This window comes from Zingiber officinale, chromosome 1A, assembly GCF_018446385.1.
Source record: "Zingiber officinale cultivar Zhangliang chromosome 1A, Zo_v1.1, whole genome shotgun sequence".
NCBI classification, from domain to species: domain Eukaryota; kingdom Viridiplantae; phylum Streptophyta; class Magnoliopsida; order Zingiberales; family Zingiberaceae; genus Zingiber; species Zingiber officinale.
Window position 1 is genome coordinate 47,686,433 of NC_055987.1, and position 15,933 is coordinate 47,702,365.

General features: G+C 36.5%; 2 protein-coding genes across 2 annotated transcripts; both read right to left on the bottom strand.

The window, feature by feature from the left end:
* Positions 1-137: 137 nt before the first annotated feature.
* LOC122024538 (septin and tuftelin-interacting protein 1 homolog 1-like) lies at positions 138-4,002 on the bottom strand. Its single transcript, XM_042583193.1, has 2 exons — positions 1,184-4,002; positions 138-421 (listed from the first exon to the last, which is right to left on the bottom strand). The coding sequence occupies exon 1, from the start codon at positions 3,779-3,781 to the stop codon at positions 1,223-1,225; it is 2,559 nt and encodes an 852-aa protein (XP_042439127.1). The 5' UTR covers positions 3,782-4,002; the 3' UTR covers positions 138-421; positions 1,184-1,222.
* A 1,390-nt stretch (positions 4,003-5,392) lies between these two features.
* On the bottom strand, positions 5,393-13,843 carry LOC122024547 (single myb histone 6-like). Its single transcript, XM_042583205.1, has 7 exons — positions 13,180-13,843; positions 12,314-12,510; positions 11,969-12,183; positions 11,361-11,445; positions 9,730-9,813; positions 6,390-6,722; positions 5,393-5,625 (listed from the first exon to the last, which is right to left on the bottom strand). Exons 2-7 carry the CDS (start codon positions 12,461-12,463, stop codon positions 5,611-5,613), a joined length of 882 nt encoding a protein of 293 aa, XP_042439139.1. The 5' UTR covers positions 12,464-12,510; positions 13,180-13,843; the 3' UTR covers positions 5,393-5,610.
* Positions 13,844-15,933: the final 2,090 nt, after the last annotated feature.

The window sequence follows — 15,933 nt, forward strand, 5'->3', positions numbered from 1 at the left end:
CATTTCATCCCATCCTAATATCCTGCCGATCTAAGTAGAACGATGCCGATCTAAGTAGAACAATGCTGCTTGCATATCCTACATTTAACAATTGTGTTAAAGAGTTAGCCCATGTCAAAAGCCACTTCCAACTTCCATTAGCACATGAAACCTGACTTAAACTATTACGGCAACAAAATCCAAACACCATGGCCGGCATTACATGAATACACTCTCCAAGGAGCAAAGCATGAACAAGTAAATGCATATGGTATGGTATCCGAACGGATCTGCATATATGATTGCTGCCTTGCGTGTTTCTTACAATATGGACATCATTTAACTTTGTAGTAGAAAAAAAAGTCGACCAGTCACCAGGATGTCCTCGATTTGGGGCATTCTTTCCCAAATTGCATGTTCTCTCCCTCAACACCAACGAACCCTGCATATAAAAATATGTCATGCATCTTTAACAAATGTTGGAGTCCAATTGACTAGAAAATGTTTACAGAAGAAAAATTATGATTTGCAGTCAGCACTGTCTGTTTCAGATGTGTGGTAGACTAAACTAAACTAAACTGGGACGATCAAATCTAATTAATGTAATGCATGCCACTTAGTATTCAAATGCTTTACGATCTAAATTTCAATAAAATTAATATTCATATACATGTCTTAAGCATCAATATAGTTCCACTGTTGGTTTGCAACTACAAACTGTCAAGGTGTTAAAATGACTAACTATGATAGAGAAAATCTGAGGTACTCGAACCTAACTACAGGCGATGGCAGTAGAAGAAAGACAAAGTTGCTCGAAGAGGACACAAAATTCTCATAGATTCATTGAGAGAAATTCCTGATGTAAAACAACTGCAATTGGAGCTGAGAAACAGCAGATTCTGTATGGATGATATGCTGGAAATTTAAAGTCAGCAAATTTTATTATACTTCTAACTTACACGTTCATGTGGTGGTTGAAAATAAAGCATCACAATGTAAACTATAGCTAACTAGTTTTTACAGGTCTCCCATAAAAATGTATATCATATTATGCAATAATCAAATATGCATAAACATGTAGCAAAGTTCTGCATCTGAAAATGATACAACCAATAACACTATTCAAATCTATTAGCCATAAATATAAAGTACGTAAAGAATGGATGCAAATTTATACCAAAAAAAGGTATACAAAAGAAATGACCTTGTATCAATAGCCACTAAAGCATCAGGAGGTCAATGTTCAATGTCGTGAGGTGTTCTGGTGCATCTCCAGTAACTGTGTGAGTGACACAGCACTCCAGCGTTCATGGCCATCATGGACTTGGGCATATAGCAGTTTCTTAACTGAATCTATGCAAATGCTTATGTTACCAAATCCATACACTGGAAGACCATTGTAATATCTACCGACTTTTGGTATGAACAGCAAGCCTTGCTCCATTGCATAAGCTTCAATGGATTCCTTGAAGCTCATTTCATGAACACCACCAACACCATTGACATGGACTGAGGAATAAGCTGGAGCCTGTTGCTGTGCTTCTAACTGTCTCTTTTCTGTAGCTCTCAGATAGCTGACGTTCTCTCTAGCACCAGGTTGAACCACTTCCATGCCTTCTACAGCCTGGTTCATCATATCCAAACCCGAACTTAGAAGCACTCGAATCCTCTCATTGGCAAGTAATTCTGCAGGGAAGAGACCCTTCCAGCCCATGTACCACTGCATAACCTCATTGAAATTAGGACGTGAGCACAACCAATGGTATAAAACTTGCTGCCACTTGCTGAAAAAATCAACCTCCAGCATGTGAACCATATGGTGGATTGGGATTGCAGATGCCCACATCATCACCCAATTGAACTGGTCTAACTTCTGATTAGCTGGATTCACCTGGAACTCTTGAAGAGCGATTCTCAACTTAGGAACAATATAGCGTACCATCAGATGCTCCCAACTAGCTGCATCAAACACATCCTTCCATGGAGAAAGTATGGCATATGCTGAGGCATCACTTGCATGCCAAGCATGGAGGACACTACCTAGCTTATAACGGATCGTATGATACAACATCTCCAATCTCTGCCCTAGCAATGGAAGCCATGGGTGAACCCAAACATGAATTGGGACAGTCTCTCGTCGTGGATCCCATGAATCAACAGCCGTCGTTAGCTTAGGCATAACCACATTTTCTAGAATTGACTGCAAAACGGATGGTGGCAGTAACTTCTCCCATATTTCCAGAAACCGAAGCATTGGTTCAGGATCCCTAGCCTGCCAAGTGTTAGTCCCAGATATCCTCACAGCAGGAAGAATAACTTCACTGATAAGCTGTGAATAAGAAGAAGTGGAAAAAGGGTTTTCTGAAAAATCATAAGGCTGATCTCCTTGCAACAAATCTCTCCAAGAAGATATAAGATTCATGCCATGCAATGGATTCTGCAATGGTTCCCATCCTTGAAACACCCGGAGAAGCAAAGGATATGCAAATGAGCAAGCAATACAGGAAATATTGCAGAGCTTGTAGTCATCTCTGAACATCTCTTTTAAATCTTTGAAAGTGGTCAGTAGAGAATCAAGTGTCAACACCCCTGATAAGCTGTCCTCCTTGACCTTTTCTAAGACTAATGCAATTGTCTCCATAACATGAAGTTGCTTCCTCTGCCTCATCTCATCTTTCATAATCTTTTCCTTTTCCTCCTGTAAGCTCACCACCTTCTCCCTCTCCCTTCTCAATTGCTGGTCTAGCTTTTGTATGTCAACCTCAGTAGAATCCACAATTAGTTTAACATTGTACTGGAGCTCGGGCATGGGCACGTCATTCTCTTTCATCTCAGTCTCCATGTTCAAATTCTCCAGACTAGTCAAAACCTTAACTTGTGGTCCCCTCATATCAAGAACCTTCTGAACCTCAATACCTTGTTCCTGCTTTTTAGCCAGCAACTCATCTGCCGTCAAAATCTCAGCTTTGGCTCTTCCTTTCTTCTGCTTTAACCACCTCTTTTCCTTTGAAGGTCCTGCTGCCACTGGAGTAGCCATTTTTTCCTTTGGTGCTTCATCCAAAACAGGCAATTTAGCCTCCTTGTAGTCGTTGAACCCCATGCCCATGTTCTTTGGACGGAGTTTAGCTTCTACCGGGGCGACTATGCCTTGTTCATTCTTCCCCAATCCAGACCCTTCCTTGTATCCCATCATCTTCATCAGCTTCAAACCAATTCCCTTGGTGTGTGCCTCAAACTTCCCCATCTCACTGGCGCCAGATGCATCTCTTCTCCCAGAAGACTTCTTGGCCAACTTCGATTTCCCTCTCTCAGACTCCTTCTCCTTCTCACGGCGCTGGGCGCCTTCTTTAATCCTCCTCCCAAAGGCCGTTGGGAGGAAATTATCCTGGTCCTCATCATCCTCATCCCCCACGCTCTCCTTTCTGTTGGATTGAAACCCTAGCCCATATCCCAACCCCTGGCCAGAATTGGGAACGCCAGCAGATCGATCCCCTTCTTCCTGGGGATCCCGTTTGACTTCCTGGCTGGGCATGACGGTGCCAGTGGAGACAAACTGGACAGGCTTGGAGAGGTCGGCCTTAGAGATGAGGTCTCCCTTCCTGCGCTTCCGCGAGCGGCGCCTTCCTCCGTCGGAGCTAGAATCGCTGGACGCGGTGGCAAAGGTGCCGTAGATGGCGTCCTCGCGTGTCTGGACGGAGCGCTCCTTCTTGCTGCGGTAGTAGAACTCGCCGCCAATCCACTCGCCGCCCTCATAGTCGTTCTCCATCCCGAATCGCTCCGAGCCCTCGTAATCATCGGCCATGGGAAAAAAACTCTCCCCTAGCGAATAACTCCGTAAATCAGTGAAAATCGCGTTCAATAAACCAATCACTTACTGTTTCACCGAGAGGACTCCGATTTCTTAGCGTCTCGAGGATGAACGGAGCTGTTCAACGCAGGATGTCGCCAACGGAGGATGAACGGAGGATTAGGGTTTCGCAGATTTAGGGTTTCGCGTTGAGGTAGTTACAAATATACCGTCAAATTATAGATACTTAAATAACTCTGGAAGCTGTTACGAATAGAATAGGAAGTCAAAAGGTTAAATTAAAAAAATTAGTATAAATTTATTTAAATTTGTACGTGGTAAAATTTTATATATTTACTTATAAAATATTGTTAAAGACATTTATTTTTATTCATTAAAATTGTCAATTAAAAATTTTATAGTATTTTTTATCAAATTTTATTAATAAATTTTAAAAGATAAAAATTCTTTATAATTATTTAAAAAATAATATATTTGATTAATAAATATTTTTATTTAATTAAATAAAGTTAAATTTGACAAGTAAAATATTTTTAAAATAGCAAAATTTTGAATGATAAATTATTATAATAGAGGTTAATATACATTCAAACCGCTATTTTAAAATTTTATAAATAATCAACCAATTTATTTGACTAAAAATATTTAATTGTTAATTTTCTTGGCATTGAGCGTGAATTACAAACAACAACAATAATACCACCACCACCATCACCAATAATAAATAAAAATAAATTAAAAATAAATTGTACTTACAACAGCTTGGGGAGGTCTGGAAGAGGAAGGAAAAAAAAATAGAAAAAGAAGTAAAATTTAAAGAGAAATAATTTAATTTAATATTAAATATGTTTTCAGACTCATTTTAATATGTCTTTTTGGATGAGTTTAATGATTAGCGCATGAAGTGTTGTCATCATAAATACCTCCTTTAGGTGTTAGTCACTATTCCAAAGATTAGTAGCCGTCAATGATTTTTCTTCTCGGTGTTGATCCTAGGATGAATTGACGGAGACATTAAGAGAAACATATTCATCTCTTTACCACAATATTTTACTATTAATATGAGTTTTTTTTGTCATGTGTATTGGAGTTTCGGTTTGTGCGAACTGTTTTACACCATCGGGAGTTGATAGTATTACTTAATGACTTATTTCAGCAGTCTGTTATTTCTTTAAATTGGTTATGACGACTTCCATGTTTATTACTTGCAACACATTATTTTGATGATTAGGCTTCCTCGATTACAATGAATGAGAAATATCAAATGGATTCGTATTATATTAGTGTATCATGCTCTATTAGTGTATCATGCTCTGAGTTGGCTAAGACTATTGATCAAAAAATCTACTGAATTTGGCACGATAAAGCTTCCGGAGTTTGCTAGATCAATAACTTAATAAATCATAATGTCACATTACTTTTATGGGGTATTGAGATCTTAAAATGAAAAATATTGCTCATAGATCTACTCATTCTTTCCTTGAACTATATGTAAAAAAGAACAAATTTAACCCCATGATCTAAAGTCCATGAATAAGAGTCGGCAAGTTCAACGACATTTCTGTCCGTAAACAATATGATAGTGAGTTCCATTAACCAAACAACTTTTAACATGCCAACAAGAAATTTATTTCGTAGGCCAAATTGTACAGAACTGGAAGTGCAATTTCCATGAATGACATGAAAAAACAAGTTTTTCTAGAGACAATAAAAAGGATCGCTTGTATGATATATACAAAACCATAATATGTATCCACAAGTATGATTACAAAGAAACATGTAGCACCAAGTTAGAAGCAACGACAACTTATATTACGCGTCGCTCAAACACGAAACATCTGCACATAAGAGAAGAAAAACAAAATGAGAACATTGGTATCAAGTAAATGGCTGATAGTGTCAAAGAGCTCAGCAACTTGTAACAATAAAGCAGACATCCCTTCAAAAAAAGAGAAAAAAAAAACACTGAAAAGTACTTGTATCAACCCTAAATCCATAGACGTTCCCTAACCCTTATATCTTTTGCATGAGGTGTCATGAGCACATTTTCAAGATAAAAACGGGGATATATTGTACAATTTGCACGAATATACATGACAATAGAAAACAAGTTGAAATGGTATGAACTTGTTTAAACACGATCGGCATATTTTACATTAAAATGAAAAGTACAAGAAGCAGGAAAAGGCTACACAGAATATTAGTCAATAAAATTTAAAAAAAAAAAAAAACAACCTAAATATTACTAGTGATATTGTCTTTCATAGATCTCAACAGAAAATAAGTTTCATATTGCCAACCTAAATAATTTGTGACAAACATGATTTGACCATGATGACGACATGAAAACTTTTGGATTTATTGTGTTCTGTTGTAAATTACAGTTAACAAAGCTCCTAGTGCCATGTTGGCACAAGACAGGGAAAACTCCCTCCCTCCCATGTAAAAGCATATAGAGAATTGCACAGGTAACAACTGAAAGAAAGATAGGGTTCTCCTACAAAACAACTGAATTGCAGCAAAATGCTAAGAACAGTAGTTGTGCAAGATGGAAAAGTAGAGGTAGGATGACAGTTTCACAAGAGACGGACTTAAGCCTTACATGTTTAGGAACATTGCGTTTCTTCAGGGTCAACATTGCTGCCTCTGCAAAGGCTTGTGCTGCTTCTGCATCAGTTTCAGCAGCTTCCGCCTCCCTTGCTGCTGCTTCAGCTTCCGCCATCGCAGCTTCTGCCTCTGCAACTGCTTGAGCAGCAGCAGCAGCAGCTTCCTGAGCTGTCATATTTCGCATTCGTGATAATTCAGCATCTATGTGAGATTTCAAGAGGGGTTTGATTTCAGGTCTAGGTTCCCCTTGTTGTCCTTCAACAAGAAATTTGGAGGTTTTCTCTTTTGAATAAGCAGAAGTCGGTGCTATTCTATACTTGCGCTTCACCTAGAGGGTAGGAACAAACTGTTAACACACTGCTGGTTAGACAAACCTATAAGATAATGACCAAATTACAAAAAACTAATGGGATATACTGAATGAAAAGTATATTGACAACATTTGTCATAAAGGTTTACATTTTCAAATGATAAAATGGAAAATGGAAAATGGAAATTGTGAGGTGCATTTATTTTGTCAAATGACATGAAACAATAAACCTTAATAGTGTGGTGTCAAACTGTACAACTCAATCTGTCTTCAATATGATATTCTTCCTTAGTTCTCCCTCAAATCTAAAATAATTCAGGGTTATGGAGTTTCCAAAAATGGACAAATCTATGAACAGATGCATAGGAAAAAAAATATATTGAGATCCAAAATCTACTCTTGAGATCTAATAGAAGAAAAATATTGAGAGAGAGAGAGAGTGAATTGAAGTTTGATATTGCATCACAACACCCAAAACAATGCATGAGTAAATCTTTGGCACCTATTCAAATAAAGATAAAGATACAAAACAAGAGCAAGTGACTATTTTTTAGAGTGCCTTTATAGGCACAACCAATCAAGAGAATAGGTAAAAGAATTGCAAACAAAAAATGAAATTAAAGTTCCACATCAACTATAGGAGATGAGAAGGTTTGGAGAAAAGAATATATTTAGCCATTTTATTAGGTCTATAAATGAAGATAGTGTTCTAGAACAAGATTGATAATCAACTCAATAAGAGCTAGTTTATATTTGTTTGATATAAAACAGTATATTAAATAAACAACACTAGTGTGTTCAGCTTGTTGATGTTTGTTTCATGAATGATTGAAGAACAAAGTTGTTTACAAACTTGTCTTCCACTCAATTATGATATTATTTCTTTAGTTTTTTAATTCAAATTTATCAAGAATATAATACGTCTCAATATAATAATATTATATCTATTATTTTTGAATTCTTAAAAGAGTTTCAATCTGCCTATAATATTTCAAAAATGAGTAATAATAGACTCCTTTTTATTGGATCAGTGATTTAACTAAATTACAAGGACAACAATTGATCTTGATAAAATCTCATGCTCAGTTCAATCTCTATAAGATGAGAGAGTGAGCAGTAAAGCTACTATGAGTCAAAAATCTAGAAGAAATTGCTGGTGCAATATCCCCTGGGTCAGGTTGACCAAGTTGACTAAACTTGAGTTGGCTCAAGCTTGAGTCTTAATGTTTAGGTTTCGATGTTTGACAATACATAGAGTTTGCAGATGCAATCATCTGATTGGGGAGATTGTTGATACAATTGCCATATGGTCAATGGATAACCAATTTGATGTGAAGAAGAGTCAAGTAGGTCAAAGTTGACCGGATACTTGACTGGGAAAGTCCTAACTGGAGGTTAGGCAAGGGAAAATCCTGGTGAATGAAGGCAGGTGAAAGACCTAGTGAGTGAAGCTAGGTAGGTGAAAGTCCCGGTGAATGAAGCCAGACAGTGGGAAAATCCTGGTGAGTGAAGCCAGGTGAAAAACCTAGTGTGTGAAGCTAGGTAGGTGAAAGTCCCGGTGAGTTAAGCCGGGCAATGGGAAAATCCTGGTGAGTGAAGCCAGATGAAACCCCTAGTGAGTGAAGCTAGGTGAAAATCCTAGTGAGTGAAGCCAGGCAGATGAAAAGTCCTAGTGAGTCAAACTAGGCAGATCGAAAGACTTGGTGAGTGAAGTCAGGCACGTGGAAATTCAGGTGGATTAAGGTTGATCGGACATCTGGTGTTAGGAAGCCCAAGTAGGTCAAAGGATTGACCGGATACTTGGCACGAGAAAATCCAGATGGGTCAAGGGTGACCGGACATCTGGTGGAAGTCCAAGTGGGTCATGGAGGACCGGGCACTTGGCGCAAAGTATTGCTTCACTTCCAAGGTCAAGAGTCGTTACACCAGGAGAAGAAGAAGCTAGGGTTTCAGTTTCATGTTGTAAATCGTGTAAGATTTTACTTGTATTTGCTTCCCTCTTCTTTCTTCTTGTATTGAGAGTTTGTATAAGGTTTCTCCACCTTTACGGTAACTTTACCGTAAAGGAGTGTTTTCATAGTGGATGAGCATGTCGTGTGTGGATCCTTGGACTAGTCACCTCTTCTTGAGGTGGATACTAAGTAAATCCTTCGTGTTAGCATTGTGAGTCTTGTTTCGGGTCTTTCCGCTGCATATCAACAACAACGAAGCGCGACGAGCTATTCACACCCCCCCCCCCCCTCTCTAGCTACAAATCGACCCTAACAAAGATGATGAGGCTGCTTAGCAACAACAATATGGTTGGCAAATCATTCTTGGTGAAAATCTTTAGCGTTGCATTGGGAGTGACAAAAGAGTCATTCTCACCTGGGTAGATAGCAAGAGGATCATACATTTATGATGTCATCGAACAAAAATCTCCTCGTAGAAGAAACCTTCGACTATAATAAGATGTATTTAGGGGGGACAAGAAACAAAAGCATGGAGGAGCATGTAAGGTATAGGCAGAAGATGGGAAGGGGAAAAAAGGAGGGAAGTAGAGACGGGATGAGAGTCAACAATCACACCAATGTCATCCCCCTTAAATGGAGAATCTGAGAAAATTTATTGCTTAGAAAATAGAAAAATTACACTAGTATGTGGGACTTCAATATACTACCGAAAATCTAAATAAACAATCAGGGACTCAGCTATCAACTCTAACATAAAGCATTGTCAAAATTTTAAAACTAGAAAGTACTGCTTTATCAAGCTCCTCTTTAGCACTTGTGTTACAAGCCTATTCACAAAACCATGACTTTTTAAACCCATTAAGCAAGCCAAATAAATCTGGAGATAGCAAAATCCTACAGCTGGATCTGATTTGTATAAAGACTGCAGACAAGCTAAGCTTCTATCAATTGGACATTTGTAGCTTTCTTTAGATTCAGAACTAGAGGATCACAACTTATAACTGATACCTAAAAGTTTGGCAATCCTTAAAAAGATAATATTGTTGCATGACATAAAATAAATAAATCACTACCTTGATCAATCTCCCGGATGCAGTCAAAGTCTTCAACTTTTCTGATAGCAACTCTTTAAAATCAGTTGGAGGCCAGTATTGATCCTAGATGAACAAGATAAATCCATAATATCAGCCATTGAACAAAGGTAGTCGGCTGATAACCATACAAGAAGCAAGAAGACAACAATGGCAAGTTGCATAAAAGGTCACCTAAAACTATTATATTCCCATGTTGAGATCTACATAAGGCCATAATTAAGATGCAAAAGAAAAACATATATATATATATATATATATATATATATATATATATATCACAAATTGATCAAAAGTTATCAAGCTCTTTGGAATTTTTTAATGATGATTATATAATGCTTGACAGTTGGAAATAATTAGATTTTATAGAGTCATAGTGCAACCTCACATTTCCATATATTTGAAAGGAATTATAGTTAAATCCTAGCTATTGCAGTTAAAGATTGTAAAATTAGATCATCTCAAACTCTCTACCTTGTTCATTATTCCTAGCAATATCATCTTTGAGTGAGATAAGTTTAAGTTACTGATATATTGAGATCACTAGCTTGGGGTTAGCCTCAACTAGGAGCCAACTTCCTAATCAGTTTAAATCCCAAAAAAGATGATGCAACCAATCCAACAATTCTAGCAATAGAAATGTAAAATTCATTCACAGTTTTTTTTCATGAGCAAAAACAGTTAGAATTAGATAAATAGAAAATATTCAAAAAGCATTTTAAAAAGCTTAAAAAAAAGCCTAGATCATCAAAAGAGAGTATACATAGCATATGTTTTAATATGAATATGAGATAAGACAAATTTCACAATTAGAAAATTAAAGAAGAAAAATAAATCAAAATTTTATATGAAATGATAAAACTAACTCCTACATAGAATTGGTTCGGTACGATATACCAGTACTGAAACCTCATACCGAATATCGCATATCGATACGGTACTGAAATTTTGGTATACCAAAAATTCAGTATATCGATTTTCGATATGGTATAAATTCTATACCATTTACACTCAAATTCTAATATCGGTACGGTATACTGAATACCAAACTATTAAATTGTATACCGATACTGTACCGAAACTTTATTTGATATAATTCGGTATATTTGGGTACGGTACGTGCGATATACTGAATTTTTGGTATTTTTCTCATCCCTACTCCTACACTTCAAACTAATCAAGAAAAATCCGAGAATATAAAGATCACCGGAAAAGGCTAGAACTTGATAAGGAAAGATTAACAGAAGACATTTCTTAATTCAAAATTTAAGAACCTAATAAGCTTATGTGGAAGTTAGACAAAAACGGGAGAAATTGCATAAGCCTGATTAACTCATGAACATGAGAAAATATCCAATAAGCACAAACAAATAGATTGTGACAGGTCTAGGAAAAAGTCAATATCCCTAGACTTGGATTGTGACAGGTCTAGGAAAAAGTCAATATCATAATAAACATAATTGAGATGATAACTTATAAGATGTCTAGGGAAAAGATACATAAACCATTGAAGAAATACAACTATGGCATGCAAATAAAAAAAATAATAAATGCAACCATCTTTATCATATGGACTAGGTGGATCTTCTTTTAAATAAAGGAATGTCAAAAACCTCAATGTATGAAGAAATAGTTGTCTTGTTTGATCCAGTGGCCTCCTTCAAATTGATTACAGCTTCCATTATGAGATTGTCTAGCCTGCATGTTAGGAGAAAAATTCAATCAAGCATCTAAAATTAAAAAAAAATGGAGGCAAATAGACACTTATCCAAGTAATATAATTTGCACTTTGCATATAATGTTTAGTTTTTTGGAAATAAACCTTATAGTTGAAACAGACAACGAGTCAGCTAAGCCAGACCAAGTCTAAAATTGATAAAAAAATTCCAAAGACACTACTTCATAATACCAAACAATGTTAAAGACTGTTAAAATAACACATTTTTTCATGCATTTTGACATACTACAACCACCAAATATCAATATTCCTTTCTGCCGACTTATCCTGCTGAAGGGCAAACAGTTTATAAGAAATAATGCATTTTTCTTGATCACCACTCATCAAAATTTATTGAAAATTTACTACTTCGATCTGTTACAAGACTGATCCAACTTATATTTACTTATATCATTTTTCACAAACAAGAACAAAATCCAATCATATATCTTGCAAGAATTTATTAGTATTGAACATGAATCTTAGATTAATAACCAAACCAACCTGCTGATAAACCTTTTCTGACTGGAAATTTGAGGAGGCTCACTAGACGTCGCAAGAGGCTCCACGTAAACAACTTCATTTGCAACATCCTTAGCTACTACATCCATTGATGTAGTATCATGCTTGATGGTTTGTCGACTGTTTTTCAAGGCAATCCTGGCTTTTTCGCGTGATCCCAGTCCATGTGCAGTCACACTCATGTTTCGCCATTTGTCCTGCTCATTTTGTGGAACAGAAAAACATTTGGGAAACATTGGGATTTATTTACCGTTATTGAGAAATTTCAAAATATTACAGTACCAGTACAAATTAGACATGTATTTCACATAAAAAATAATAATAAACCTTGAGGTCCACATTAGACCGATTTCGCAACACACTGTTAAATTCTGGATCTTTCAATATTGTGCGCCATTTGCCAGCCCCATGCTTATTAACTCCAGCCTTGAGGGCCGCTTCTTCATCCTGAGTCCATTTTTGCTTAGGAGCACCCATTGGAAGGAAATTGGTGCTTCTATTAGCACTGATATATAAATTTTAACCTGATTCAACACATCAAGGAACAAATCTATCAAGAATCAAATGATAGATACTAACTAACCATAATGAAGTGAAAAATATATCATGCACCTGAATAAAATTTTATTAATAGTACAAAAAAAACATTAATGAATGAGAGCAGGAAGGAACACCTAAACTACAACATGTTCTAGAGTTTCCCTTGTTTGAATCAACCAAATAGTTGATCTAATCCAAATTTCTAATTAACTTGGCTATGTCTTCTCAAGTCAACTGGTTGAAGAATTTTGATTTGACCAAAAATTATATTGAAATAAAATTTATCAAAAAAAAAAAAAACAAAACACTATCTCTATTTTAAGAACTCATCCAAGGAGTGCCAAAAGGATGTTGTTTGTTCAAGAACAGGCCCACTTTTAACTCTTTCCCAATAAAATTCATAGCATTTTTATTTATTTTCTTCCAGAAACAACAATGAAATCAAAAGGTGGGTATACAATAGAAAATAAAATGAAACCATCAAAAGACAAGAAAATAAAACACTTTAGCTCAACTATCTCAGTTTTGTTGGTTAATCTATAAAATCAGGAAATATAGGTCCAATTCATATAACTCACTATCTACTGTTAGACTTAATTTGAACAAAGATAAAGTTTGCAACCCTTTAATACTAAAAAGGAAAGGAAACTAACCACTTGAAATAACTTATGAACTATATTGAAGTTTCCAGAGTACGACCGATCAGCTGGCAATGTTGACGTGACTGGCTCCGCCAAGTTAAGTTCACTCTTCTAATCAACAAGTACATAAGAAAACATATGATGCAATCGGAGATAGTTTGATCAGGAAACGAAATGTTTTGGTAATAGTCCCATTACTCCATCTAAGGAATAGAAGAATCGCCTGATGTTAGTAAAAAGGATTTACTGATATCTAAAGCCATGAAACATGCTTGATCACATTTACTACTCAAAAAAGAAAAAAAAAACAGATTATTGTCAGGCGATCGAAACCCTAAACATCGTCGAGCTGCTTTAAACCCATGAAATACCCAATGTATTCCACCAATCAACCCTAGATTTCTCACAATAAGAAGGAAAAAATTACTTCCTGCCAACGATCGAAAACTTCAAACTAGCACCGCATTGTTAAAGTTAGATGCAAGAATATTAAAACAAGAGGAGAGATGTCTACAGAGCATGGATCGGATTGACAAGGGAAATCGAGAGAACAAGAAAGGGAAGTATCATATATTGGGCCACGAGAGAAATCGATGACACGACGATCTACGTCGTGCGGCTTGTGAATTATCAACTTGAGGTTGAAGACTTCCATTTTATTTAAGCGCAACTAAATTAAAATGGAAATAAAAGGGGGAAAAAATTAAGATGGATTGGAACAACACTGACACGTTTCCATAATACTAAAAAAAAAATTAAGAACAATCGTCAGATTTTATTCTCTTTATACGGAAAAAAAATTCCCTATAATTTTTTTAACCTATAATAAAAAGCATACAACTATCTACGTTACAAATCACAAATCAAAATATAATACTATTTTATCGTTAATTTCAAGTTCCATCTTTAAGGAAAAAAAAATAAATTTAAAGTTTCAATATAAGAAAAAAATTTCACCTCTACAACCGTTCAAAATTTTTTATTGAAATATTTTAATTTAATAAATTTCACTTAAGACTTACCTTGGAGATGTCCTAAGCACTTTTCAACTTATCTATATAGTTGATAGAAAATTTTTATGAGTTAAATATATAATAATAATAATAATAATAATAATAATAATAATAATAATAAAAGAGTAAAAATTTTAACATCATTATATTTACCTGCACCATTATATTACTATAGTTATCTAGTTAACTTCTATAATTTACTATAACTATACTTTCTTTTTACTGTTCATTTTTTACTATTCACTTTTTACTATTTACTATTCAATATTTACTTTCTTTTTACTATTCACTGGTTACTGCTGGTCACTATTTACCTTCTGTAATTCACTACTATTATACTTTTTTTTTTACTCTTCACTATCTATTTTGCTTGAAATAAAAATTTGGTATCAGAGTCTTAAGATTCTTTTCGGACTATTTTATGAACAAACTCTAATTTTCTAATTCGCATTATGAAGCAGCTTTAGACTATTTCCAACAATTTGCTAAATCTAAGGATATAGGATATCAATTCTGCCTTAGTAAGCCAAGGAGACCAAATTCTAGTACAACAGAATAACACGATACTACTGTTAGGACCAAAATGTAGCTAGAGGGGAGGGGGGTGAATAGCTCGTCACGCTACTCGTGCTCTTCGTTGCTTGTTTCTTCAATGATATGTAGCGGAAATACAAGAAACAAAATATACAACGCTAACACAAAGGATTTACTTGGTATCCACCTCAAGATGAGGTGACTAATCCAAGGATCCACACACACGAGCACTCTCCACTATGAAAATACTCTTTTACGGTAACTACCGAAGGCGGAGAAGCCTTTACAAACTCATACAACAAACAAGAAGAGAAGAAGAAGCAAATACAAGTAAATCTTACAAGATCGTGTACAATAAACCCTAGCTAGCTTCTTCCTCTTGCTTGGGATGCCTCTTGACCTTGGAAACGCTGCTCCAAGAAGCTTTAAGAACTGGCGGTGAGCTCTGGAGAAGAACCCTCGAAGATCGCTGTGTAGATCGGGAGTGAACAGTGCGAGTGCTCTCGAAGAAATCACACGCCAACGGCTTTATCCAGCGCCAACGGTCAGATCCCGATCGATTGGATTGCTCCCAATTGATCGGGGAGGCTTTGGATCGATCGGTCGATCGATCCAGAGTGTCTCTGTGCTATCGGGAAACGCCTGGATCGATTCACCAATCAATCCAAGGCTTATTACGCAGAATCACACCTCCCAATCGATCGCCCGATCGATTGGGAGCTCTGGATCGATTGGCTGATCGATCCAGCGCTGTTCTGTGCGATTTTGAGTCTTTCCCAATCGATCCACCGATCGATTGAGAGGAAGCTTGTCGTGGGGACTCACCCAATCGATCGGCCGATCGATTTGGCATGAGCCAATTGATCCAGCTCCTTGATTTTGCCCAAAATCAAGCCCAAAACCCCCTTAACCAACATCCGGTCACCTATGACCTGTTGGTACATCATGCCTAGCATCCGGTCACCCTTGACCTGCTAGAACTCGCTCACCAAGTGTCCGGTCAATCCCTTTGACCCACTTGGACTTTTCTTCGTGCCAAGTATCCGGTCAATCCCTTTGACCTACTTGGACTTCCTCACACCAGATGTCTGATCAAACTTGATCCATCTGGATTTCCTGTGTTTGGCTTCACTCACCAAGACTTTCACCTAGTTTCACTTACTAGAATTTTCCTTCTGCCTAGCTTCAATCACTAGGTCTTTCACCTGGCTTCACTCAC